At 35.7% G+C, this 27,312-nt stretch overlaps 3 protein-coding genes across 3 annotated transcripts in view; all 3 read left to right on the top strand.

The window, feature by feature from the left end:
• The window catches only part of LOC116134697, a 35,227-nt gene extending 17,162 nt beyond the window's left edge, over window positions 1-18,065 (top strand). The window contains exons 17-19 of the mRNA XM_031420365.1: window positions 16,568-16,688; window positions 17,551-17,610; window positions 17,958-18,065. Coding sequence (XP_031276225.1) covers window positions 16,568-16,688; window positions 17,551-17,610; window positions 17,958-18,065 — 289 coding nt within the window. The remainder of the gene's footprint in view (window positions 1-16,567; window positions 16,689-17,550; window positions 17,611-17,957) is intronic.
• Window positions 18,066-23,952: 5,887 nt separating this feature from the next.
• Window positions 23,953-25,889, top strand: LOC116134696 (receptor-like protein 9DC3). Its single transcript, XM_031420364.1, has 2 exons — window positions 23,953-25,259; window positions 25,370-25,889. The coding sequence occupies exons 1-2, from the start codon at window positions 23,953-23,955 to the stop codon at window positions 25,887-25,889; spliced, it is 1,827 nt and encodes a 608-aa protein (XP_031276224.1).
• Window positions 25,890-25,925: 36 nt separating this feature from the next.
• On the top strand, window positions 25,926-27,312 carry LOC116134694 (receptor-like protein 34). Its single transcript, XM_031420363.1, has 3 exons — window positions 25,926-27,050; window positions 27,125-27,208; window positions 27,307-27,312. Exons 1-3 carry the CDS (start codon window positions 25,926-25,928, stop codon window positions 27,310-27,312), a joined length of 1,215 nt encoding a protein of 404 aa, XP_031276223.1.

Raw genomic sequence — 27,312 nt, 5'->3', positions numbered from 1 at the left:
AATTTTAAGATGATGTGTTGGGATAATCATGAAAGTTATTGACACGACCCCCTCAACCCTCCTTACCCCATAAGCTCCGTGCGCACCTATGAGACTCGGGCGGCCGAGACGTGCCGTGTGGGAATCTAAAAACCTGTATTCTAAATACGTTTTTCATAAAAACATTCGCTTGGATTCGTTTGAGAAAGCATAACACATAAGATATATATATGTATACATTTGAAAATCTGAAAGCTAACTTGTACGTTCATAAAATCCAAAACGGATGGTATAGATATTCATATCTTTTATAATCAACACAGGGGATAAACATAAGGATAAAATTCGGTAGCGATAACAAGCATGATATTTTTACACACATGATGAATCGATGACGTAAGGGCCCAACCTCGAAAGGAATCACTCCTCAGCACGACTCTTCCTGTGAACCTGGGGAAAGGGTCTAAAAAGGGTGAGCTGAAATACTCATGAGTGGGGGATTGGGGAGAGTTTGCAAACATTCTTCAACAATAGTCATGGCATGCATAGTTCTATGAATTCAAAAACAACATGATTCTATGAACGGGTTATGGAAGTACTAAATCATTCCTGTATGCATGTATAACCGTTTTCTAAAATTGTTCTAAGTACTGTAATCTCATTTCAAGCTGAAACAAATTCTGAATTATAGCTCATCATTGAATGCTTAAGTTCTTTTTCTGGAAACTTAAAACATAACTATAAGTGCTTATGCTTCTGGAACATATTTCCTCTGCAAGGCATGCTGCAACCATCTATGTCATCCCTCAAGAATGCATATGATCATGAAAATAATAACTCTACTAGTCATGCTGCAAACATCCAAACCATCATTCAATGAACACTCATGGTTCACAAACAAATCTGGTAACTAAATTTATAACTGCTGTGATGATATAAATTGAAAACTGATTTTTCTGAAACTATGCACTGATAACTGATTTTGGAATACTGTAAACTATAAGCTGATATCTTATTTTAAAACTGGTGGCTAATATTAAGGCTCTCTTAACATTCTTAAAACTCATTTTGAGGCTATCGCTCGTAGCAATACTAAACTGAATGTGATTTTTGAACATTCTAAACTGATTCTGATGTTATAACAAAAACTCTCACCGCAACTAGTACCCTCGGGAAAATCTGTCTTACCTGGTGGGCGTCCCACACACAGGCAGAGCAAGGGATGTACCTGTCATACCCGCAAGATCTGTCATCGCGCGGGCAGAGCCACTGAAACTGTCTACCTGGCGGACCACTCAACGCCCAGGCAGAGCCAATAAAATCTGTCATACCGGCAAGATCTATCACGCACTGGGCAGAGCCCTGAACTCGTCATTACCTGCGGGACCACTCAAGCCCGGCAGAGCAATAAATCTGTCATACCCATGCGCAGAGCCAAAATCGAAACTGTCATACCCGGCGGGATCCTGCATCGCTCGGGCAGAGCCAAAATCTGTATCTCTGGGGATGGGTACTTTGTAGGGTGGTTTTAGCACCATAACAATCTCATGCATAATCTCAAGTAACATGTAATCAAAGCATATTTCAACATCTCATGCATAATCTCAATAACATATAAAGTCAAGAACATACCACATATGCTTATAAATCATGCATATATGACAAAATATTCAAAATCACATCCGGGGTGAAACTGAAAATTCCAAACATGTTTTAAAACTGACAGTTTACCCAGATTAAAAATTACTTTCAACATCACATTACCATAGCATATGTCCGACACTAACCACATTTCATATAAAACAATCATGCCAAAACGTATGAAATTCCATGCAAAATGGGGTAGAATGCAAGTTTTAAACTACTTTCAAAACTGACGAATGCCACCCCTTCTCTTTTCTTTTTTACCAAGAAACCATTTACCAACATCACGAACCTCAACCCGTATACAATTCACACAATTCTCTACTCTTAACACACATTTTATTCATATAGCATGAACACCTATAAATTCTATATACCAACTTCATCAAAACATTTAAATTAAATCACAAGTTACATGCAAGCATGGATTTAAGGATTTGGAAGAAGATTTTGTTAATCCACTCACCAAATCAAGCTGTAATTTCAATGGGCATTCAAGACAAAAATGTTGATCCAGTAATTTTTCAAGTCATTTCAGAGTCAATAACTATTTAAACACAATTTTCTTTCAACTCATTTAAATCTGCCAACTGTTTCCAGAATTGAGGTTACTGACTTGTAAAATTCATAACAATTCACCCTTAATCTAACCTCATGAACTCTCCAGAATTAACTAGGCACATATAGGATTCACCAGAATTTAAAATCACTCAATTTGGATAAGTATAAGTGCATTATTTCAGTTCTGAAAATGCATGCTCTAGAAAACATGAAATTCCAGAATTTCATAGCAGAATTCAAATTCATTAAAAAATCCATACTTCGAATTTTGGGGTGAAATCAATTTTCAACCAATCTCTAATAAGTCTAAAAAAATATCTGAAATTTGCTTCATTTGCAAACCCGAACAAGTAAAATTTTCGGAAGTTCGGACTGTCAGAATTTCACAGCATAACTTTTTATAACAAAAAACATACCTTTATAACTCTTGGTTCTTTAGGATCAACATATAGCTCTACCCGTATAAAATTGTTGCATTAAAACTCCAATTTCAGTTAACCACAATAGTCAGTCACCATATACAACATACAACTTCCCATAATTTCTTTTATCTCGAACATTATGTATATGCATAAATGCACACATGCATGCCAAGTTCAGCAAGCTTCAAATTCAGCTCAAACTCATCAAAAGCAAAAATGGCCATATATTTAACATGCAAACATAAATCTAATTTTTTTAAGAAAACTTTCATTTGATCCACTCACAAATTCAGCTCAGCCAAACTCCAATGGACAGTCAAACACTCTCTTCTTCCGTACCTACACCAAAAACTCAAGATCAAACACTCATTCTTAAAGCAAGAAGAACACTTAAAGAAATTGCTTCCTAACCCCATGCATGCACTTTCCGAACCCAGATTTTGGAGTGATCTGCTTCAAATTCCCTCCCTATTTTTGCTGTACTTCACTCTCACTCCTTCTCTCTCACTTTACCTCTCGGTCTCCACTCTTACTCTACCTCTCGGCAGCTCTTCTTCTTCCTTACTCTCCTTCTTTTCCTTCTCTTTTCTTCTCTTCCCTCTCTTTTTTTTTTTTTTTTTTTTCTTCTGCTCTGCCACTCGTTTTCTTCCTCTGCTCACGTCTTCTCTTCTTCATTTTTTATATTTTTAGTCTTTCCAAATTTATGCTTCTACCCCTAGATTACAGGTAATCCCGCTAAACCCACCTACCACATCAGCTTTTCTTTCAAAAAACCTCCAGATTTTGCCCTTGTAACATGCAAACCCGCAGCTTCCTTTTCTTGCAATTTCATTCCCAATAAGCTTTTAAAACTAACAGAAATCCCCTTCCATAAAAATAAAATCACACAAAATGTAATATGTATTAGGATTAAAAAACGGGGTTTCACACACTTTCCCCCCTTAATGGAAATTTCGTCCTCAAATTTACTTGCCAACTAAAAAAGTATGGATAATGATTCCTCTTATAATTCTCACATTTGCGTATTACTCTTCAATTGCATGCTCATTTCCGTGGCACTCTAATCCAAGGATATTTCTTATACTGGCCACTTATGGTCTATGATCTAAAACCTTAATCGACCACCCTTTATACATCAACCCTCTCTAACTTTGAATTCAAGCTCTCTCTCATACTTTTGTGTTCCATTATACTCTTATTATTGTCTCTATTTCAATTACCTTCAATTTCCCTTCGATAAACTCTTTCACTAAAATCGTCTCTCATCCAATGCTTATTATCTTAGAACTTTTCGTTCAGTTCTTCTTCATCAACACTAAACATGAGCATGTATTCTTTATAGGGTTATGGGCCCACTACACTCCTGTGAGCCACTCTGATCGACTCATCCAAACATAGCTCATCCATAATTAAAACTTATGCCTGAAACCCATGACTTGGGGTGATGTAATAGGTCCTTCTATCATCTCATCTCATCTGTATGCTCATTTTTCGTTCCTTATACTTTAGGAGCTACGAATTCTATCACAGGACTCATGTGAGGTTGGCCACGTCGACTCATGCAGATGCAATTAAAATCTCTTTCTTAACAACAGCACTCCATGCAAAAAAATTTCCTTCTTTCCAAATATGCAAAACCTTATGCATGCATCATGAAAACGTCCGAGAATCTAAAACCTTTGCTCTGTACCAAGTTGACACGACCCGCCTCAACCCCCTTACCCCATAAGCTCCGGGCGCACCTATGAGACTCGGGCGCCGAGACTTGCCGTGTGGGAATCTAAAAACCTGTATTCTAAATACGTTTTTCATAAAAACATTCGCTTGGATTCGTTTGAAAGCATAAACACATAAGATATATATGTATACATTTGAAAATCTGAAAGCTAACTTGTACGTTCATAAAATCCAAAAACGGATGGTATCAGATATTCATATCTTTTATAATCACACAGGGGATAAACATAAGGAAAACAAATTCGGTAGCGATAACAAGCATGATATTTTACACACATGATGAATCGATGACGTAAGGGCCCAACCTCGAAAGGAATCACTCCTCAGCACGCCTCTTCCTGTGAACCTGGGGAAAGGGTCTAAAGGGTGAGCTGAATACTCTGAGTGGGGGATTGGGAGAGTTTGCAAAACATTCTTCAACAATAGTCATGGCATGCATATTTTCTTATGAAATTCAGAAAACAACATGATTCTATGAACGTGTTATGGAAGTAACTAAATCATTCCTGTATGCATGTATAACTCGTTTTCTAAAATTGTTCTAATACTGTAATCTCATCATTCAGAGCTGAAACAAATTCTGAATTATATCACTCATCTTGATGCTTAAGTTTTTTTCTGGAAACTTAAAACATAACTATAGTGCTTATGCTTCTGGGAACAATTTCCTGCAAGGCATGCTGCAACCATCTATGTCATCCTCAAGAATGCATATGATCATGAAAATATAACTCTACTAGTCAGCTGCACATCCAAACCATCATTCAATGAACACTCATGGTTCACAAACAAAATCTGGTAACTAAATTTATACTGCTGTGATGATTAAATTGAAAACTGTTTTTCTGAACTATGCACTGATAACTGATTTTGGAATACTGTAAACTAAGCTGATATCTATTTTAAAACTGTGGCTAATATTGAAGGCTCTCTTAACATTCTTAAAACTCATTTTGAGGCTATCGCTCGTAGCAATCTAAAACTGAATGTGATTTTTGAACATTCTAAAACTGATTCTGATGTTAATAACAGAAACTCTCACCCAACTAGTACCCTCGGGGAAATCTGTCTTACCTGGTGGGCGTCCCACACACAGGCAGAGCAGGGATGTACCTGCCTACCCGCAAGATCTGTCATCGCGCGGGCAGAGCCACTGAAACTGTCATACCTGGCGGACCACTCAACGCCCAGGCAGAGCCAAAAATCTGTCATACCCGCAAGATCTATCATCGCACGGGCAGAGCCCTGAAACTGTCTTACCTGGCGACCACTCACGCCCGCAGAGCCAATAAAATCTGTCATACGCATGCCAGAGCCAAAATCTGAAACTGTCATACCGGCGGATCCTGCATCGCTCGGGCAAGCCAAAAATCTGTATCTCTGGGGGATGGTTACTTTGTAGGGTGGTTTTAGCACCATAACAATCTCATGCATAATCTCAAGTAACATGTAAGTCAAGACATATTCAACAATCTCATGCATAATCTCAATAACATATATAGTCAAGAACATACCACATATGTGCTTAAAATCATATATGACCAAAATATTCAAAAATCACATCCAGGGTGAAACTGAAATTTCCAAACAGTTTTAAAACGACAGTACCCCAGATTAAAAATTACTTTCAACATCACATTACCATAGCATATGTCCGCTAACCACATTTCTATAAAAGCAATCATGCCAAAACGTATGAAATTCCATCAAAATGGGGTAGAATGCAAGTTTTAAAACTTACTTTCAAAACTGACGAATGCACCCCTTCTCTTTCTTTTTTACCAAGAAACCATTTCCAACATCACGAACCTCAACCCGTATACAATTCAACCAATTCTCTACTCTTAACAGCAACATTTTATTCATATAGCATGAACACATATAAATCTATATACCAAACTTCATCAAACATTTAAAATTAAATCACAAGTTAACATGCAAGCATGGATTTAAGGATTTGGAAGAAGATTTGGTTTAATCCACTCACCAATCAAGCTGTAATTTCAATGGGGCATTCAAGCAAAAAAATGTTGATCCAGTAATATTTCAAGTCATTTCAGAGTCAATAACTATTTAAAACACAATTTTCTTTCAACTCATTTAAATCTGCCAACTGTTTCCAGAATTGAGGTTACTGACTTGTAAAATTCATAACAATTCAGCCCTTAATCTAAACCTCATGAACTCTCCAGAATAACTAGGCACATATAGGATTCACCAGAATTTAAAATCACTCAATTTGGATAAGTAAGTGCATTATTTCAGTTCTGAAAAATGCATGCTCTACAGAAAACATGAAATTCCAGAATTTCATAGCAGAATTCAAAATTCATTAAAATCCAATCTTCGAATTTTGGGTGAAATCAATTTTCAACCAATCTCTAATAAGTCTAAACAAAATATCTGAAATTTAGCTTCATTTGCAAACCCGAAACATATGTAAATTTTTCGGAAGTTCGGACTGTCAGAATTCACAGCATAACTTTTTATAACAAAACAACCTTTATAACTCTGGTTCTTTAGGATCAACATATATGCTCTACACCCGTATAAAATTGTTGCATTACAAACTCCAATTTCAGTTAACCACATAGTCAGTCACCATATACAACATACAACTTCCATAATTTCTTTTCTATTCGCAAACATTATGATATGCATAAAATGCACACAGGCATGCCAGTTCACAAGCTTCAAATTCAGCTCAAAACTCTCAAAAAGCAAAAATGGCCAACTATATTTAACATGCAAACATAAATCTAATTTTTTAAGAAAACTTTCATTGATCCACCACAAATTCACTCAGCCGAAACTCCAATGGACAGTCAAACACTCTCTTCTTCCGTACCTACACCCAAAAACTCAAGATCACACACTCATTCTTAAAGCAAAGAAGAAACACTTAAAGAAATTGCTTCCTAACCCCATGCATGCACTTTCCGAACCCAGATTTTGGAGTGATCTGCTTCAATTCCCTCCCTATTTTTGCTGTACTTCACTCTCCCCTTCTTCCTCACTTTACCTCTCGGTCTCCACTCTTACTCTACCTCTCGGCAGCTCTTCTTTTTCCTTACTCTCCTTTCTTTCCTTCTCTCTTTCTTCTCTTCTCCTCTCGTTTTTTTTTTTTTTTTTTTTCTCTGCCGCCACGATTTTCTTCCTCTGCTCACGTCTTCTTCTTCTTATTTTTTATATTTTTAGTCTTTCCAAATTTATGCTTCTAACCCCTAGATTACAGGTAATCCCGCTAAACCCCTACCACATCAGCTTTTCTTTCAATAAACCTCCAGATTTTGCCCCTTGTAAATGCAACCCAGCAGCTTCCTTTCTGGCAATTTCATTCCCAATAAAGCTTTAAAAACTAACAGAAATCCCTTCATAAAAATAAATCCACAAAATATGTAATAGTATTAGATTAAAAACGGGTTTCACAACTTTCCTTCCCCCTTAATGGAAATTTCGTCCTCGAAATTTACTTGCCAAACTAAAAAAGTATGGATATGAGTCCTCTTATAATTCTCACATTGCGTATTACTCTTCAATTGCATGCTCATTCCGTGGCACCTAATACAGGATATTTCTTATACTGGCCACTATGGTCTATGATCTAAAACCTTAATCACCACCCTTTATACATCAAACCCTCTTAACTTTGAATTTCAGCCTCTCTCATACTTGTGTGTTCCATTTTACTTTTATTGTCTCTATCTTCAATTACCTTCAATTTCCTTCGATAAACTCTTTCACTAAATCGTCTCTCATGCAATGCTATTATCTTAAAACTTTCGTTCAGGTTCTTCTTCATCAACACTAAACATGACATGTATTCTTTAATAAGGGTTATGGGCCCCTACACTCCTGCTGAGCCACTCTGATCGACTCATCCAAACATAGCTCATCCATAATTAAAACTTATGCCTGAAACCCATGACTTGGGTGTGATGTATAGGTCCTTCATCATCTCTCTTCATCTGTATGCTCATTTTTTCGTTCCTTATACTTTAGGAGCTACGAATCTATCACAGGACTCATGTGAGGTTGGCCACGTCGACTCATGCAGATGCATTAAATCTCTTCTTAAAACAACAGCACTCCATGCAAAAAAATTCCTTCTTTCCCAAAAATGCAAAAACCTTTATGCATGCAATGAAACGTCCGAGAATCTAAAACCTTTGCTCTGATAACCAGTTGACACGACCCGCCTCACCCTCTTACCCCCATAAACCCGGCGCACCTTAGGAGACTCGGGCGGCCGAGAACGTGCCGTGGGGAATCTAAAAACCTGTATTCAAATACGTTTTTCAAAAACATTCGCTTGGATTCGTTTTGAAATATAACACATAATATATATATATGTATACATTTGAAAATCTGAAAGCTAACTTGTACGTTCATAAAACCCAAAACGGAGGGTATCAGATATTCATACTTTATAATCAACCACAGGGATAAACATAAGGAAAACTAATCGGTAGCGATACAAGCATGATATTTTTACACCACATGATGAATCGATGACGTAAGGGCCCAACCTCGAAAGGAATCACTCCTCAGCACGACTCTTCCTGTGAACCTGGGGAAAGGGTCAAAAGGGGTGAGCTGAATACTCAGTGAGTGGGGGATTGGGGAGAGTTTGCAAAACATTCTCAAACTAGTCATGGCATGCATAGTTCTTATGAAATTCAGAAAACAACATGATTCTATGAACGTGTTATGGAAGTAACTAAATCATTCCTGTATGCATGTATAACTCGTTTTTCTAAATTGTTCTAAGTACTGTAATCTCATCATTCAAGCTGAAAACAAATTCTGAATATAGCTCATCATGAATGCTTAAAGTTCTTTTCTGAAACTTAAAACATAACTAAGGCTTATCTTCTGGGACAATATTCCTGCAAGGCATGCTGCACCATCTATGTCATCCCTCAATGTCATATGATCATGAAATAATACTCTACTGTCATGCTGGCAAACATCCAAACCATCATCAAGTGAACACTCATGGTTCACCAAACCAAAATCTGGTAACTAAATTTAAACTGCTGTGATGATATAAAATTGAAAACTGATTTTCTGAAACTATGCACTGATACTGATTTTGAATACTGTAAACTATAAGCTGATATCTTATTTTAAAACTGTGGCTAATATTGAAGGCTCTCTTACATTCTTAAAACTCATTTTGAGGCTATCGCTCGTGCAGATACTAAAAACTGAATGTTTGATTTTTGACATTCTAAAACTGATCTGATGTAATAACATAAAACTCTCACCGCAACTAGTACCCTCGGGGAAATCTGTCTTACCTGGTGGTTGTCCCACACAGCAGAGCAAGGATTACCTGTCATAACCCGGCAAGATCTGTCATCTGCGGGGCAGAGCCACTGAAACTGTCATAACCTGGCGGACCACTCAACGCCCAGGCAGAGCCAATAAAATCTGTCAATACCCGGCAGATCTATCCATCGCACGGGCAGAGCCACTGAAATGTCTTACCTGCGGACCTCAACGCCAGGCAGAGCCATAAATCTGCATACGCATGCGCAGAGCCAAAATCTGAAACTGTCATACCCGGCGGGATCCTGCATCGCTCGGGCGAGCCAAAAATCTTATCTCTGGGGGATGGGTACTTTGTAGGGGTGGTTTTAGCACCTAACAATCTCATGCATAATCTCAAGTAAAAACATGTAGTCAAGAGCATATTTCAACACTCATTCATATCTCATTAACATATATAAGTCAAGACATACCACATATGTGCTTAACTCATGCATATATGACAAATATTCAAAAATCACATCAGGGGTGAAACTGAAAATTTCAAACATGTTTTAAAACTGACGTTTAACCCATATTAAAATAACTTTCAACATCACATTACCATAGCATATGTCCGACACTAACCACAGTTTCATATAAAAGCATCATGCCAAAACGTATGAAATTCCATGCAAAATGGGGGTAAATGCAAGTTTTAAAAACTTACTTTCAAAACTGACGCATGCACCCCTTCTCTTTTCTTTTTATCCAAGAAACCATTTACCAACATCACGACCTCAACCCGTTATCATCACCAATCTCTACTCTTAACAGCAACATTTATTCATAGCAGAACACATATAAATTTATATACCAAACTTCATCAAAACATTAAAATTAAATCACAAGTTAACATGCAGCAGGATTTAAGGATTTGGAAGAAGATTTGGTTATCCCACTCACCAAATCAAGCTGTAATTTCAAGGGGGCATTCAAGACAAAAATATGTTGATCCAGTAATATTTTCAAGTCATTTCAGAGTCAATAACTTTTAAACACAATTTCTTCAACTCATTTAAATCTGCCAACTGTTTCCAGAATTGAGGTTACTGACTTGTAAAATTCATAACAATTCAGCCCTAATCTAACCTCATGAAACTCTCCGAATTAAACTAGGCACATATGGTTCACCGAATTTAAAATCCACACTTGGATAGTATAAGTGCATTATTTCAGTTCTGAAAAAAGCATGCTCTACAGAAAACAGAAATTCCGAAGTTCATAGCAGAATTCAAATTCATAAAAATCCAATACTTCGAATTTTGGGTGAAATCAATTTTCAACCAATCTCTAATAAGTCTAAAACAAAATCTGAAATTTACTTCATTTGCAAACCCGAAACATATGTAAATTTTCGAAGTTCGGACTGTCAGAATTCACAGCATAACTTTTTATAAACAAAAACACTACCTTTATAACTCTTGGTTCTTTAGGACAACATATATGCTCTACCCGTATGAAAATGTTGCATTAAAACTCCAATTTCAGTTAACCACAATAGTCATCCATATACAACATACAAACTTCCCATAATTCTTTTCTATTCGCAAACATTATGTATATGCATAAATGCACACATGCATGCCAAGTTCAGCAAGCTTCAAATTCGACTCAAAACTCATCACAAAGCAAAATGGCCAACTATATTTAACTGCAAACTAAATCAATTTTTTTAAGAAAAAGTTCATTTGATCCACTCACAAATTCAGCTCAGCCGAAACCTCAATGGACAGTCAAACACCTCTTCTTCCGACCTACACCCAAAAACTCAAGATCAAACACTCATTTCTAAAAGCAAAGAAGAACACTTAAAGAAATTGCTTCCTAACCCCATGCATGCACTTTCGAACCCAGATTTTGGAGTGATCTGCTTCAAATTCCCTCCCTATTTTGCTGTCTTCACTCTCACCCTCTCTCTCACTTACCTCGTCGTCTCCACCTTACTTACCTCTCTCGGCAGCTCTTCTTCTTCCTACTTCCTTTCCTTTCTTTTCCTTCCTCTTTTCTTCTCTTCTCCTCTCGTTTTTTTTTTTTTTTTTTTCTTTTCTGCTCTGCCAGCGTTTTTCTTCCTCTGCTCACGTCTTCTTCTTCTTCATTTTTATATTTTTAGTCTTCTAATTTATGTTCTACCCTAGATTACAGGTAATCCCCTAAACCCCTACCACATCAGCTTTTTCTTCAAATAAACCTCCGATTTTGCCCCTTGTAACCTGCAACCAGCAGCTTCCTTTCTTGCAATTTCATTCCAATAAAGCTTTAAAAACTAACAGAAATCCCCTTCATAAAATAAAATCACACAAATATGTCATTGGATTAGATAAAAACGGGGTTTCACAGTTTATTTGGAATATATGAAGATGGATAATTTTGGGAAATTCGTATTGATACTCTGTTCATATATTTTCAATTTATTGACAGTAAAAGGTGTATAGGGAATAGATAGTTATAAACCATTTTCATGATGATGGATTTGTCAAACAATCAATTTCAAGGGCGAATTCCGGAAGTAATTGGAAAGCTTAATTCCCCCTCAGTCTCACTTTTCTCAAAAACCTTACAGGTCATATTCCACCAATATTGGAAAATTTGACAAGACTTGAATCATTAGACCTCTCATTTCAATAGCTTGTTGGAGAGATTCCTAATCATTGGCAAGTCATCATTCTTTCTGTGTTGAATCTTCTACAATCGATTGGGTGTTATACCTCAAGGAAGTCAATTTAATACATTTCAAATGATTCCTACATTGGAAACTTGGGTTGTGTGGACTCCGTTGTCAAAGAAATGTGGGATGTGAACCGCCATCACAATACCGTCCATCTACCATGAAGGAGACATGATGTGGTTCGATTGGAAAATCGCTTTGAGGGTTACGGATGCGGATTGGTAATAGGCTTGTCTATGGATACATTGTATTCACAATAGGAAACCTCATGGTTGTAATATGGTTGAAAGATGAGGCTAGAATCATACAGAGTGAAGAGAAACCATCAAAGAAGAAATTAGTGACTTCAAGCGTTGCTCTTAAGAGGTGAGTGCTTGGTTTTACATCATATATTTTTATGCTTCTTCAAGAATCTGAATATAAACTCCACTATAATTTTCAACTTTTCTTTCTTTTCAGAGTTAGGCACTTGACAAGAGCAATCGATTGAATCAGTAGTCTTATATTCTTTCAGCATATGTTATTTTGCAAGTTTCATGGTAACACATTTTCCAGAAAAAAAAAATCAAAGTGCTTCAATGTTGTTGAAAAAACAAAAATTTATTTGTTATTTGTGTTGTGAAGTACTTCAAGTTATGGTAATCTTAGTTTTTCCTGATACATTTTATTAGTCAGTCATATGTTTATTTTAAGCTTTTGCATGAGAACTTTTGCCAGATATTGACTAGCAGCTCTTGAATTTTAATCTTGCATTCATGGGAGTTTTTAGTGAATAGTTAGTATGAAGAACTTTGTACTTACTATTTATCTCTAATTCTGTTATCCTATTGTGTTTTATTAATCGTGGTATTCAGAAGTTTTTATATTATTAAAAAGTAAGTGATATGTTGTAATTTTAGAACTTACTCAGGGCAATCCTAGTAATTATCGCACACACACTGCCTTGTTGAATGGAAGAGTTTCCACTTCACTTCTCTAAATCTCCCATTTCAGCTATATTCCCAAAAGCCCAAATCTTCTCCTCTTTACCCTCGCAAAACCCTATATTCCCTTTATATCCTCTTCATTTTTCACTTCACTAATAAACTCAATCCCAAAAGGCCAAACCATAAATTCTTGTACATATCTCAATCTCTTTTCATTCTCAAATTTGACGAATTTCCCATTATTCTTGACTTTAATTCTGGGTTTCTTTTTCCTCAATTTTTTTGCTGGGATTTATCAAAGTTTCATTTTTATCTCGTTTTTGTTCAATTTCATGGATTTTGCTCTTGAATCTCCGGTTTTCAATCGACCCACGTTCGTTCCAACAATAAAAACTCGTTTTTCCTCCACCAAAATCGATGTTCTAAATCTCCTGTCAAGATTTCACCCAGAATTCATCACTATCCAAAGTTTCATATTCTAGATTGCCCAAAACAAAATTTCGACACTAGAACCCACGTGAAACCAATAAAAGTCACTGCAGAACTGGGTCGTGAAAAAAAGAAGTTTGGATTCAAATTAGAGAAATTAAGATTTGATGAAAGGGGAGTCGTTTTAGGGGCTTGTTTGTGGGTTTGGTGTTTGGTTGCAAGAGAGTTTTTGCTGGTGGAGAGTGCAGTAATGCAGGTATGGAGTTATTGACAGGCATATTGTTGTTGAAGAATGCTTGGCCTAAATTCTCAGGTTTGAGAGTGTTTAAAGAACAGGTTGGTTTTGGCTGCGCTTTTGGGGTTGTCTGCGTTCTTTCAGTGGCTGAGACGTCTAATCACCACGCTTTGACCTTGGAAGGTATAAATTCTGAGCTGTCTGTGTTTGTTTATGTTATGTAATTGTGTGTCACAAATATGCATTTAAGGTTTGTTATATTCTGGTCATGGTGTGTTGTTAGCTTATTTGGTGTCATTTTGATGTTGGTGGTTTATTTCAACTTGTGTTATTATTTTGAAAAGAACAAATTATTTATTTTATTTATCTATGCTGCTTTATCATATGCTTATAAAGTACATTATAATGTTGGGTACAATATTAGACTGTGTCCGTGAGGTGTTTTGAATGCTTTTCTTTGTTTTTGGGTTTAGTTGGCTGTGTTGAGGGATAGCGATGAGAATATTGGACTAATAAAAAGCGCAAGCTCTTTGAATCATAAACCACTTACCTGTTTCAGCATAAAGGATGTTAACTGAAACATCATATGTACTTTTGGTGTAAGTAGATGATTGCCATCTCTTCAAATAGTTTATTTGTTCTAATTGGCCATTTGATATTATTCGTGAATCAGGTGCGTAATTGGCAGAAAAAGAGCTGATAATGGTGTCATAAATGCTTTGCGTGATGTTACTCGGTTTTTGACGACTATTCTCATTGGCACAAGTTCTACCCCCCCCTTAATGTAAGCGTAACTATTCTTTTCTTTCATATTGAGTTTGAAAATTAGTTCTTTATAGATCTAGTTACATATTCAGTGTGGCTAATATTGGAGCCACTGCGTTAGCACAGAGCAGCAACAGCTTTATTTGGTGAGGCTGGTGTCAGTGCGCAACAGGAGTAATGACTGTAAGTATAACGTTCTCCTTTTAAGGACATGCAATATATTATGAACTCATATTGAATTGCCAGGCAGTGGTTATGTCGACATCTAAGTTAGTGCTCAGGAGATAGGTGCCATCAAACCTGAGTATTTGTCCTCATTGAAAACAATTCATGTTGTCTATGGATTAAAAACTGATGCAGATACACACAGATTCTATACCTTATTTCAATTGCTTTAACCAGTTTTCCATTTCCTGAATATATTAGGTGTCCGTTTACTTCTCACTGAAATACTCCAAAAAGTATTGTTGTTCATAATGCCCAGAGGTTGCTAGGTTTGTTGTAATTTAAAAATTAATATTTCATTTTCATCAATCTAAATAGGGCATCTCTATTTTCTAATAGATTTGGCTTTCACTTGTTTTTTCCCAACCTATCTAATGTCGTTCTGTCGGTTTCCATGCTTTGCTGTGTTACTGTCTGAGCTCTATTTGACTTTGCAATGCTTTAGGTCAGGCCAGTGGCATGGCTTTCCTTGTACTATTACCTGTGGGAAGAGTTGTTACATATCTATCAATGGGAATGCTAAAAGCTCTTGGTCTGAAAGGAGAATGTATCCTATCTGACTTTTATTTTTTGGTGAAAAGATAATCATTGCTATTTTTTTATCTTTTTGTATCTTCCACATCATACTTCATATGGCTGTGGTTCTAAGGGTATGGTGGAAACTGTGGGGGTATATACACACTCATGTCTGAATCAAACTAAGTTAGAACTAGTTTTTCATTAAACATTTATGTTAAAGGGTTGCTTGGTAACTCAATAACTACCTTTGACCTTCAGCTTTGATGGCCTAATAATCTTTTTTTTTTTTTTTTTTTTTTTTTTGTTGGGAGACTCTGAAAGCAGGTTGTGAACCAAACTAAGAATTTGTTGGTGAAATCTTTGACGAAAATGATTCAAAAGTAAATCTGACTGTTAATTTTGTCTTTGTACTAGCATTGCTAAATGATGTGATGCGAGCAGAGGGAATATATGATGTGATGCGAGCAGAGGGAATATATGATGTGGATGCTAATACATGTATTGATCAGCTCTCTGAAGACTTAAATATCAAAATGCCAGAGGTATGATGTTTCTTCTGGTAATGCTGTGTTCATGCTGTTGTTACTGCCACTGTGATGTTTATGTTAAAATGCGTATTTATCAGCTAGCATGTGAAGTACTTACCGGGGCAGGATTACCTTGTCACATTTATAATTGTGAAGTATATTCAATTCCCTTTCATATGTAGAGACCTGTTGATGGGGGGTGGTGGTGTGGTTGGGGGTGTGTGGGGAGGGGATGAGACCAGCACAGATAAAGGCAAAAGTGTCATTATTATGATAGTTTAGTAATATTTCATTATGACTGAAAAGAATTTGATTAAGCACAATAATATACTTGATATTTTTTACCATGATTTGTGGACTGATCTGGGACTATTTAACTGCTCAGTTATGCATTGCTTGCAATGGGTAAAAGCTATATTGCAACAGTCTTTGTCATGCATATTAGGGCTTCTATCTTATGCTTCAACTGAAGAAAGACTTGATTATATGTTGTTTTAAGTGTCCATGATTGCTTAATTTCACATATCTAGTTACCTTTTCTTTCCTATTATTTTATAGGGTCATCAGTATGAGGCGGTATCAGGTTTTATATGTGAGGCCTTTGGATACATCCCAAGGACCCGTGAGAGTGTGAAAGTGGTCCTTGAAAAGGAAAACCAGAAAGAAAACGAAGAACATTATGAATCTGGATCTGACCGCCAAGAATTGAAGGAAAAGCATCTGATCTACAAACTCGAGGTATGGTCTTGATCCTTTTGTGCTACATTTACTCTTGTGGAAGCTCTATCACATTAAGTTGTGGTTATAAGTTCTCAGGGATCATTTCTAGAACCTTTACATTCTTACTTCTCTATCTGGCCTACTTCCCACCATAGCCGTAGCCAGGAATATGATCTATTAAATCTTTAATATTCATTTATAATATTTTATTTAATCTATTTATAGTTGTTTTTGATGCATTTTTTGTATTTTAAAAATACACTATGATACACAACTTGTTATCAGTACCAAAAGAATCAACTATAGTTGTTACAAATTTACAAAATTAAAATTTTGAGTAATAATTGTTTATGGTACGTACTAATACAACTGGGAATATTATAATGCATTTACAAATTTACAAATTGTTGGAAGTTGTGATATTTATTCAAATAATAATTTATGGGGCATCTGGCTCTTGGGCTTTGCCCTGTTTCTTCAATGCGGGTAACTTCAGTTTTATAACAATATTAAGTCATGAACCATGCCATGAGTAATTTAATTTGCCATCTTCAAAACATAACACCATTTCTATCATTCATCAGCATTTTCTGTTTAGTTTGTGTGAGGAGAAGCACTCAAATCTTTGTAATTATGAGAATTTTAAAAATAATGAATTAAAAGTGCTATAATATATACCTATTTTTTTTCTCATTTAAGGACCCATATTATTTGGATGAAGGCAATTGCTTCTGAAATTTCAGTTTTCACCATAAGAATAGGGGTTTAATAGATAAAACCAACTTGATCTCTTATAACAGAGTTCGCCTATAATTAATAGATAAGCAAATAAAAGCACAATGCTCTTCTTGTAACAGATAGCCCTGTTTCTTGCAAGCAGGGGGCCGCAACATCCATCAGACATCACCAGGGGAACTTTCATATGTTTGTTCTTTCTATTGTGAACTTTTTAAGTTTTATGAATGTTTAGCTTGTTGGAAAAATTCTGTGGCAGTTGGCAAATTTAAATTTTCTCTGGGTGCTAGACTTGTCTCAAAACCAACTCACGGGACCCATTCCATAGGCAGTGCGCTTTGATACCTTCGGAAATACTTTATACACTGGAAACTTGTGGTTGTGCGGATTTCACTGTCAAAAGAATACAGAAGATATGAGACATTACAACCAACCTCAAAATTGTAAGATGATACACTCCATACAATGGCCTTGATTGGAAATTGATGTGATAGGCTATGGATGTGGAATGATGTTTGGAATGATGATCAGAGTATCTTTTGTTCTCAACAGGAAAGCCCGGTGGCTTGTAGGATCGTTGAAGGAGGGACATCGTCAAAAGGGGAGAAGGCCAAAACAAGAGACACATGGAAGAAAATAATAGTTCTTACAAGTTTCTAGTGTAAGTATGTTTCAAAATTGCAGAGGAATGTTTGTTTCATCAATGCAAACTTTGTTATAGTGTGACGAGATGTGTGTACCAATAGTTTGAAATTTTAATTAGTACTCTGTTGCGAAATCACTCCTGTCATTTCCATTTGCAGACTCCAGGATTTGATTCCAAGGAATTGAAGAATTGGGAGAGAGCGTTAACTTGGTATATGATAAGCCCGGTTTCCCGCAATTTGGCAAAGTAAAATTGTACTATGCTTTAGAATGACATTAACTTGTTGTATCTTAAGATTTTCGGTTTGCGTAGTTAGTTTATTGTATAACTATTTTTTGTATGGCCTATTCCGGTATGTTAAATCCTAGAGTTAAATAATTGAGTACACATAAAAGACAATACAAGATTAAAAGTGAGAGCCACCAAAAAGAGGTTTAGTGAGAGTATCGATTGTTGAGGCTTGTGAAAGACTTTTGTAATTTTTGTCTTCTTATAGTGAAATTCGCATAAAGTGGACGTAGTTCTCATACAGAGAGTGAACCACTATAAATCTTGTGTTTGTGTGTGGTTTATTATTTGTTATTTGTTCGTTTATTTTTGCTTCATAGGGATTTAGGTTTGTTAGCATTCGATTAAATCTCCACACATGATCATTGGTGAACTCGAAGCTAGATAATTGTGTGTTAGCTAACATTTGTAGAAAAATAATAATAATAATAATGGCGCAAACAGTAGGCCATTGCGTGACCCTGCCCTGTTTCTTCAGTGCAGTTAATTTTCTATTCACAAAAAGGGAACATGATCTTAATCTAAGTCTGGTTTATGAGGTGTAAGACTTATTTTATTCCCATTTTTATTTTCCAACTTTTGTTTGAGGCGAATAGTTGCAGAACAATAGAAACAGGAAACTCTCTACGGATCTTTAAGAATTCGTATATTATGTGCTTAGAATTTTACTTCTGAATTCATAATAATTTGAGAGCTAAAACTATGAATGATACTGGTTTGATTTGAATATTTTATTTTGAACAATTTTAGTCAGCCATTGCTTGAGCCCGTCCGTTCTAATATTGTTTAACATCTACCAACACAGTAACTTTCTCTTTTAAGTAAAAAATTATATCATTCATTCAGTCATCAATATTTCTCTCTCACAATTATATTCATAAACATCTCCAATCTGGAGAAAGTGGAATGGATAAAACTATGCTTACGACTAGAGGTTACAGTCAAGAAACTGGGAAAGTGACCAACTTTAGTAATACAAAACTTTCCAAATGTATCAAATATGAACCATATATATATATATATATATATATATATATATATAATATATATATATATATATATATATTTTAGTTTTATAGACAACTTATCAACCAAGAAAGTGAGTTTTAGCTATAAATATCCATTTTTTTCTTTTCCTACGATGACTTACCAAAATCTAAGAGAAAAAAATAGAATAATGCATTTAAAGTGATATTTTTTTTCTTCATATGGAACAATCTTTATATTAATATACTATAATTAATATGAGTGTTGGAAAGTAGACACATTAAATTATTGTAGTAGTAGACCAAGAAATTAGTGCTGAATAAATGATTGAAATAATCAATCCTCTACAGTCTACCCCCTTCCTCACTGCATGAGCTAAAAAGATTGTATGATTGTCAAATCAAAAGATCTATATTTATTATTACATGTACAAAATTTGTGATTGATTGTCAATAAATAAAAATGTAATAGAAGAGTAGGTCTTGACCATGCATGAATTAAAATACACGTGTAATAAGATATTTTGAAGCTTATCCACGTAAATTCATATCAGAATAGGATTCAAATTATCTTGAATATGACTTAGACAGTACTTTACACGTTTTCTTTTTTCCATGCATGGTAACTTGGTGATTTTCTATTTCAAACTTTACTCTACATGGTGCATAAAATATATATATTTCTGCTTTTAAACTTAATCGAAGGCGTGTGGAAAATGAAAACATATAATCAAGACTTTTGTGTAAATTGGAGACCATTTTAGCACCAAAAATGACAATTTCAACTTCTACCGTGCAAGTGATGTTAAATTGTCAAATTGTTCATGTTCGAATGATGCAAAATTTAGTACCAAAAATTGAAATGAGAGAAAACAGAGTGGAATTCATGTAATTTTAAAGTCTTCTGAATGAGAGTGACATAGATAGTCCTTAAAACTTATGGTCATAACATCATAGTTTATATATTAATTTCCATGCCTATTTTCTCTCCATATAAGGCCCCATGTTAGTTGAATGTAGAAATTCTATTGGTATAATAAGTCAGTCCTGCTCTACTTGCTAATTTTCTTTAAATTGATCATGAAATGATTTATTTAGGTAGAATTGTTTTGTCGAATATTTAATTTTGTGGAGTCAAATGAACTTAGGCATTTCCCCACTGCATCAACCAATTAAGAAGCTATATTTTTCGAAACGCATAAGAAAACGAAGACTGAAGCAGAAGGTGAATATATATCAAGGTCAAAACGTAGGCACTGGTTTCAGTAATTTTTTTTGCATCAAACCAAGTAAGCANTTTCTTTCTGTGTTGAATCTTTCATACAACCGATTGGTAGGCTCTATACCTCAAGGAAGTCAATTTAATACATTTCAAAATGATTCCTACATTGGAAACTTTGGGTTGTGTGGACTCCCGTTGTCAAAGAAATGTGGGGATGATGAGCTGCCCTCACCAATACCGTCCATCTACCATGAAGGAGACGATGGTTCGAGCTGGTTCGATTGGAAAATCGCTTTGATGGGTTACGGATGCGGATTGATAATAGGCTTGTCTATGGGATACATTGCATTCACAATAGGAAAACCTCTATGGTTTGTAATAATGGTTGAAAGATTGAGGCTCAGAATCATAACAAGAGTGAAGAGAACCCAACCAAGAAGAAGAAATTAGTGACTTCAAGCGTTGCTCTTAAGAGGTGAGCGCTTCGGTTTTTACATCATATATTTTTATGCTTCTTCAAGAATCTGAATATAAACTCCACTATTAATTTTTAACCTTTTCTTTCTTTTCAGAGCTAGACACTTGACAAGAACAATCGATTGAATCAACATGATCTATCTATTATCTTTCACCAGTATGTTATTTTGCAAGTTTTCATGGTAAAGCCACATTTTTCAGAAAAAAGCATAAATCAAAAGTGCTTCAAGTGGTGTTGGAAAAAAATAATAATTTGTTTGTTATTTGTGTTGTGAAGTGCTTCAAGTTGATGATAATCTTATGTTTTTCCTGATTCTATCGTAAGTGTTTTATTTTTAAGCTTTTGCATGAGAACTTTTGCCAGCCTGAATATTTGAATATTAGGCTCTTGAATTTTAATCCTTGCATTCATGGGATTTTTTAGTGAATAAGTTATGTATTGAAGAAACTTTGTGCTTTACAAATTTATCTCTAATTCTGTTTAATCCTATTGTGTTTTATTAATCGTGGTATTCAGAGAGTTTCTTATATTATTTAAAATAAGTAAGGATATAGTTGTAATTTTAGAACTTACTCAGGGCAATCCTAGTAATGGTTGAATATAGAAGAGTTTCCACTTTCACTTCTCTAAATCTCCCATTTCAGCTATATCCCAAAAGGCCCAAAATCTTCTCCCTCTCTTACCCTCAGCAAAACCCTATATTCCCTTTATATCCCTTCTTCATTTTTCACTTTCACTAATAAACTCAATCCCAAAAGGGCCAAAACCCATAAATTCTTGTACATATCTCAATCTTTTCATTTCTCAAATTTTGACCGAATTTCCCATTAATTCTTGACTTTTAAATTCTGGGTTTCTTTTTCCTCTAATTNTATATATATCGACCTTTTCAAAACTGTTTATGTTCAAATGATGCAAGTGGCCTTTCAGATCTAACTAAATTCAGCTTATCTGATAATTTTCTAACTAGTAGGATATCAGATTGGTTGTTTACGCTACCGTCTTTGCAATCAATAGACCTTTCTTCTAACTTAACTCAATTCCCAAGTTTCTTAAGGACCGCAAAAAATTTGCAAATTTTGGACATTTCCAACAACAAAATTTCTGGCCAAATTACCCAAATGGAATCAAAATTGTGGCAGAATTTGTATATCCTAAATCTTATCTCACAATAACCTTATAGATAATACTCCATCATTATTTGAATACTCATAAATCACTCCTCTGCAACAGCAGTGGCATCCATTTCTTGATAGAAATTCTCTGCTGATGAAATTTATCAAGAAAATTTCTTTACATTGTTTTTTTAGGGAGACGTTTTGCCAACATTAACATTACTGTTAGCTGTTGAATCCAATCCATGTAAGACATTTGTGGTATTTTCTTATTAGAACGCAGAAAAGGAGCCCTTGGATGGTCAGGACTAAATCCAGTTGTACCTCGTTAGTGCTTGACCAAAGACTTGATGGAGTAGACCTCATAGCACGACCAAGACTTGGTGATATGACAGCTGTCTCTTTACAATGGTGAATCCCACTTTGAATTTTGTTCCCAATTTATACCAATCATGATACATGAATCATCTAATTCAAAGTCATCATAATAAAATTCTAAGTACATGGAGTAGACATCAGTGCATGACCAAGACTTGGTTACATTTTTCTCTTTTTATTTATCTATATATACATAGACATTTCAACTTCGCTTCTCATCTCTCTCAACAATTTTATGCAATTTCTTCTGTTTCTATGAAAAACATGTGGGGGCTATCATGGCACTATCTCCTTCCTTGCCTCTTCCTGTTGGACATGAATTTTCAAGCCATTTCGTCATCTCCTCATAACTCTTTTTCTCGTTCAATCAAATTTTGCTCCCTTGAACAAAGCTCTGCCTTACTCCATTTCAAGAGCACCTTAAAAATTGATAGTTATTCTTCCTATCCTTGCGAAGAGTATTATTATCCTAAGACAGATTCTTGGAGAGAGGGAAGTGATTGCTGCTCATGGGATGGGGTCACTTGTGATAGCTACACAGGTCATGTCATTGGCCTTGAACTTTCTTCTAGTTTGATCCATGGCACTATCAATGGCAATAGTAGTCTCTTCCTCCTTCACAATCTCTAGAAGCTCAAGCTTGCTTGTAATAATTTCAGTGAATCCACAATCTCATCCAAGTTTGGTCAATTCACGAAATTAACACATCTTAACCTTTCTTTCTCTGGTTTCTATGGCGTAATTCCAACTGAAATCTATCACCTATCTAAACTTGTTTCGCTTGACCTCTCTGGTGATGTTTTTTCCCTTCGATTACCTGAATTGAGCCAACATGTTTTTAATAAGCACTTACAGAATCTTACAAAATTAAGATATCTTCATCTCGATGGTGTGAATTTGTCTTCAGTTGCACCTGGCTCCTTGCTGAACTTGTCTTCTACTCTGATATCTCTTTCAGTTGGCGGTTCTTATCTGAATGGCAAGTTTCCAAATGATGTTTTCTGCATTCCGTTCCTCCAGAAGTTGAGTTTGGCTGACAATGAAGATCTTAGAGGTAATTTACCAAACTCTAACTAGAGCAGTTCCCTTAGATTCTTGGATCTCCCTNAGTAGTACCTCGTTAGTGCTTGACCAAAGACTTGATGGGATAGACATCAGTGCATGACCAAGACTTGGTGATATGACAGCTGTCTCTTTACAATAGTGAATCCCACTTTGAATTTGTTCTTAATTTATACCAATCATGATATATGAATCATCTAATTCAAAGTCATCATAATAAAATTCTAAGTCCATGGAGTAGACATCAGTACATGACCAAGACTTGGTTACATTTTTCTCTTTTTATATATCTATATATACATAGACATTTCATCTTCACTTATCATCTCTCTCAACAATTTTATGCAATTTCTTCTGTTTCCTGTGAAAAACATGTGGAGGCTATCATGGCACTATCTACTTCCCTGCCTTTTCCTGCTGGACTTGAGTTTTCAAGCCATTTCCTCATCTCCTTATAACTCTTCTTCTCGTTCAATCAAACTTTGCTCCCTTGAACAAAGCTCTGCCTTACTCCATTTCAAGAGCACCTTAAAAATTGATAGTTCTTTTTCCTATCCTTACGAAGAATATAATTATCCTAAGACAGATTCTTGGAAAGAGGGAAGTGATTGCTGCTTATGGGATGGGGTCACTTGTGATAGCTGCACAGGTCATGTGATTGACCTTGACCTTTCTTCTAGTTGGATTCGTGGCACTGTCAATGACAATAGAAGTCTCTTCCTCCTTCACAATCTCCAAAAGCTCAAGCTTGCTTGTAATGACTTCAGTCAATCCACAATCTCATCCAAGTTTGGTCAATTCACGAAATTAACACATCTTAACCTTTCTTTCTCCGGATTCCATGGCGTAGTTCCAACTGAAATCTTTCACCTATCTAAACTTGCTTTGCTTGACCTCTCTAGTGATATTTCTTCCCTTCGATTACCTGAATTGAGCCAACATGTTTTTAATAAGCACTTACAGAATCTAACAAAATTAAGATATCTTCATCTTAATGCTGTGGATTTGTCTTCAGTTGCACCTGGCTCCTTGCTGAACTTGTCTTCTACTTTGATATCTCTTTTAGTTGGCGGTACTGGTCTTCAAGGCAGGTTTCCAAATGATGTTTTCCGCCTTCCATTCCTCCAGAAGTTGAGTTTCACCGGAAATGAAGATCTTAGAGGTAATTTACCAAACTCTAACTGGAGCAGTTCCCTTAGATTCTTTGATCTCTCTACGACAAATTTCTCAGGACAATTACCGGACGCAGTCGGCGATCTTATATACTTGAATGTATTGGATCTCTCTTTCACAAGTTTCTCTGGAAAATTGCCTAACAAAATTGGCAATCTTAGATACTTGAATGTGTTGGCTCTTCGTTCGATTGGATTCACAGGTTCAATTCCAACATCACTTTGGAATTGCACGAATATCACTTCTTTGGATTTGGCAGGCAATTCTTTTACAGGCGAAGTTGTAATGTCATTATCTAAGCTCAGTCAGCTCAGAAGTTTAGATCTCAGTCTCAACAGTTTTTCAGGGCAGATTCCAGATGTTTTTGGCAACCTCAGCAAATTAACCGATCTAGATCTTTCATTCAACAATTTCAGTGGTCAGTTGCCATCATCAGCATTCAACCTCCCACAACTTTCGACTTTAGACTTTCCACAAACCAATTTGAAGGTCTTATTCCATATCAAGTAAGTGGTCTTTCAAATCTATTTTCTCTCGACCTATCTCATAATTTTCTCCATGGAAGAGTTCCATCTTCGTTGTTTACTCTGCCATCTTTGGCGCTATTGGACCTTAGCAATAACAAACTCACAGGTCCGATTGAGGAGTTCCAGCAGCCTGGTTCTATGACATCTGTTTCTTTAATGAATAACCAAATTCAAGGTTCAATTCCAAATTCCATGTTTGAACTTTTAAACCTTATATACCTTAACCTTTCTTTCAATAATTTGAGTGGCATTGTGAAACCAGAAATGTTGTCCAAGCTCAAAAACATAACTACGATTGACCTCTCCCATAACACCTTACTATCTTTAGCTACCCCAAAAAAGGCCAACATTACCTTGCCTAAGCTTGAGGAGTTCAGTTTCTCATCTTGCAACATAACCGAATTCCCTTTCTTCTTAGGAACCTCAGAAAACTTGACAGATTTAGACCTTTCAAACAATGGAATTCTCGGCCAGATTTCTCAAAAACAATTGGAATTGTTTCACAATTTATACTATTTGAATCTCTCTCACAATTTTCTGACAAGTTTTGTCCCTTTTGGAAAAGTTTCCTTGATGGACCTAGCTGTTCTTGACCTTCAATCCAACTAGCTTCAAGGCCCATTTCTGATGCTAGATGCACCTAACATGGTCACCTTATTAGTTTCCAACAATACGTTGAGTGGAGAGATTGCTCCGTTCATTTGCAACTCGAACTCTATTGTATATCTTGATCTGTCTTACAATGGATTGAGTGGAACCATACCTCAATGTCTAGGAAACTCTGATAGCCTTTCAATCTTGCATCTACAAATGAACAATTTCCATGGTACCATCCCACAATCATTAGCTAATGACTTTATTCAATACCTTGACCTTAATGGCAACAAGTTGGAAGGGTCATTACCACATACTTTGGTTAACTGTAGTCGCTTGGAAGTTCTAAATGTTGGAAACAACATGATCAATGATACTTTTCCTTATTGGTTGGCAAACCTTCCGGAATTGCAAGTTCTAATTTTGAGATCTAATAGATTTCATGGTTTCATTGGCGAACCCAAGACAAGATTAGCATTTCCTAAGTTGCGAATACTTGACCTCTCTCACAATCAATTCACAGGTATTTTGCCAACAAGATATTTTGAGAAATTTAATATGATGGGTGGTAAGAATCCTAAAGGTGAATTGGAATATATAAGAGAAGATCCAGGAGCATATGACCCCCTTTATTGGAAAAGGCCAATGTATGTTCAATACTATTCCATTAGTTTGACGGTAAAAGGCGTTGATAGAAAAATAGACAAGATTCTAACCATTTTTGTAATGATGGATTTGTCAAGCAACCAATTTCAAGGGCAAATACCAACAGTAATTGTAAAGCTTAATTTCCTCCAAATCCTCAACTTTTCTCATAATAACATTAGAGGTCATATTCCACCATTATTGGGAAATTTGACAAGTCTTGAATCATTAGACCTCTCCTTCAACAAGCTTATTGGACAGATACCTAATCAGTTGGCAAGTCTGACATTTCTTTCTGAGTTAAATCTTTCATACAACCAGCTTATGGGATCTATACATAAAGGAAATCAATTCAATACATTTCAAAATGACTCCTACAAAGGAAACTTGGGGTTGTGTGGATCCCCATTGTCAAAGAAATGTGGTAATGATGTACCATCATCACCAATACCGTCCATCTACCATGAAGGAGACGCTGATTTGAACTGGTTTGATTGGAAAATCATTTTGATGGGTTACGGATCCGGATTGGTAATAAGCTTGTCTATGGGATATATTGTATTCACAATAGGAAAACCTTTATGGTTTGTATTAATGGTTGAAAGAGTGAGGCTCAGAATCATAGCAAAAGTGAAGAGAACCCATCCAAGAAGAAGAAATTAGTGACTTCAAGTGCTACTCTTCACAAGGTGAGTGGTTTGATTCTTACAACATATATTTTTATTCTTTTATGAGAATCTGAATATAAACTCCACCATTAATTTTTCAATCTTGTCTTTCTTTTCAGAGTTAG

This window comes from Pistacia vera, unplaced genomic scaffold (genome assembly GCF_008641045.1).
Source record: "Pistacia vera cultivar Batoury unplaced genomic scaffold, PisVer_v2 Contig290, whole genome shotgun sequence".
NCBI classification, from domain to species: domain Eukaryota; kingdom Viridiplantae; phylum Streptophyta; class Magnoliopsida; order Sapindales; family Anacardiaceae; genus Pistacia; species Pistacia vera.
This window is presented reverse-complemented; position numbering and strand designations above follow the sequence as displayed.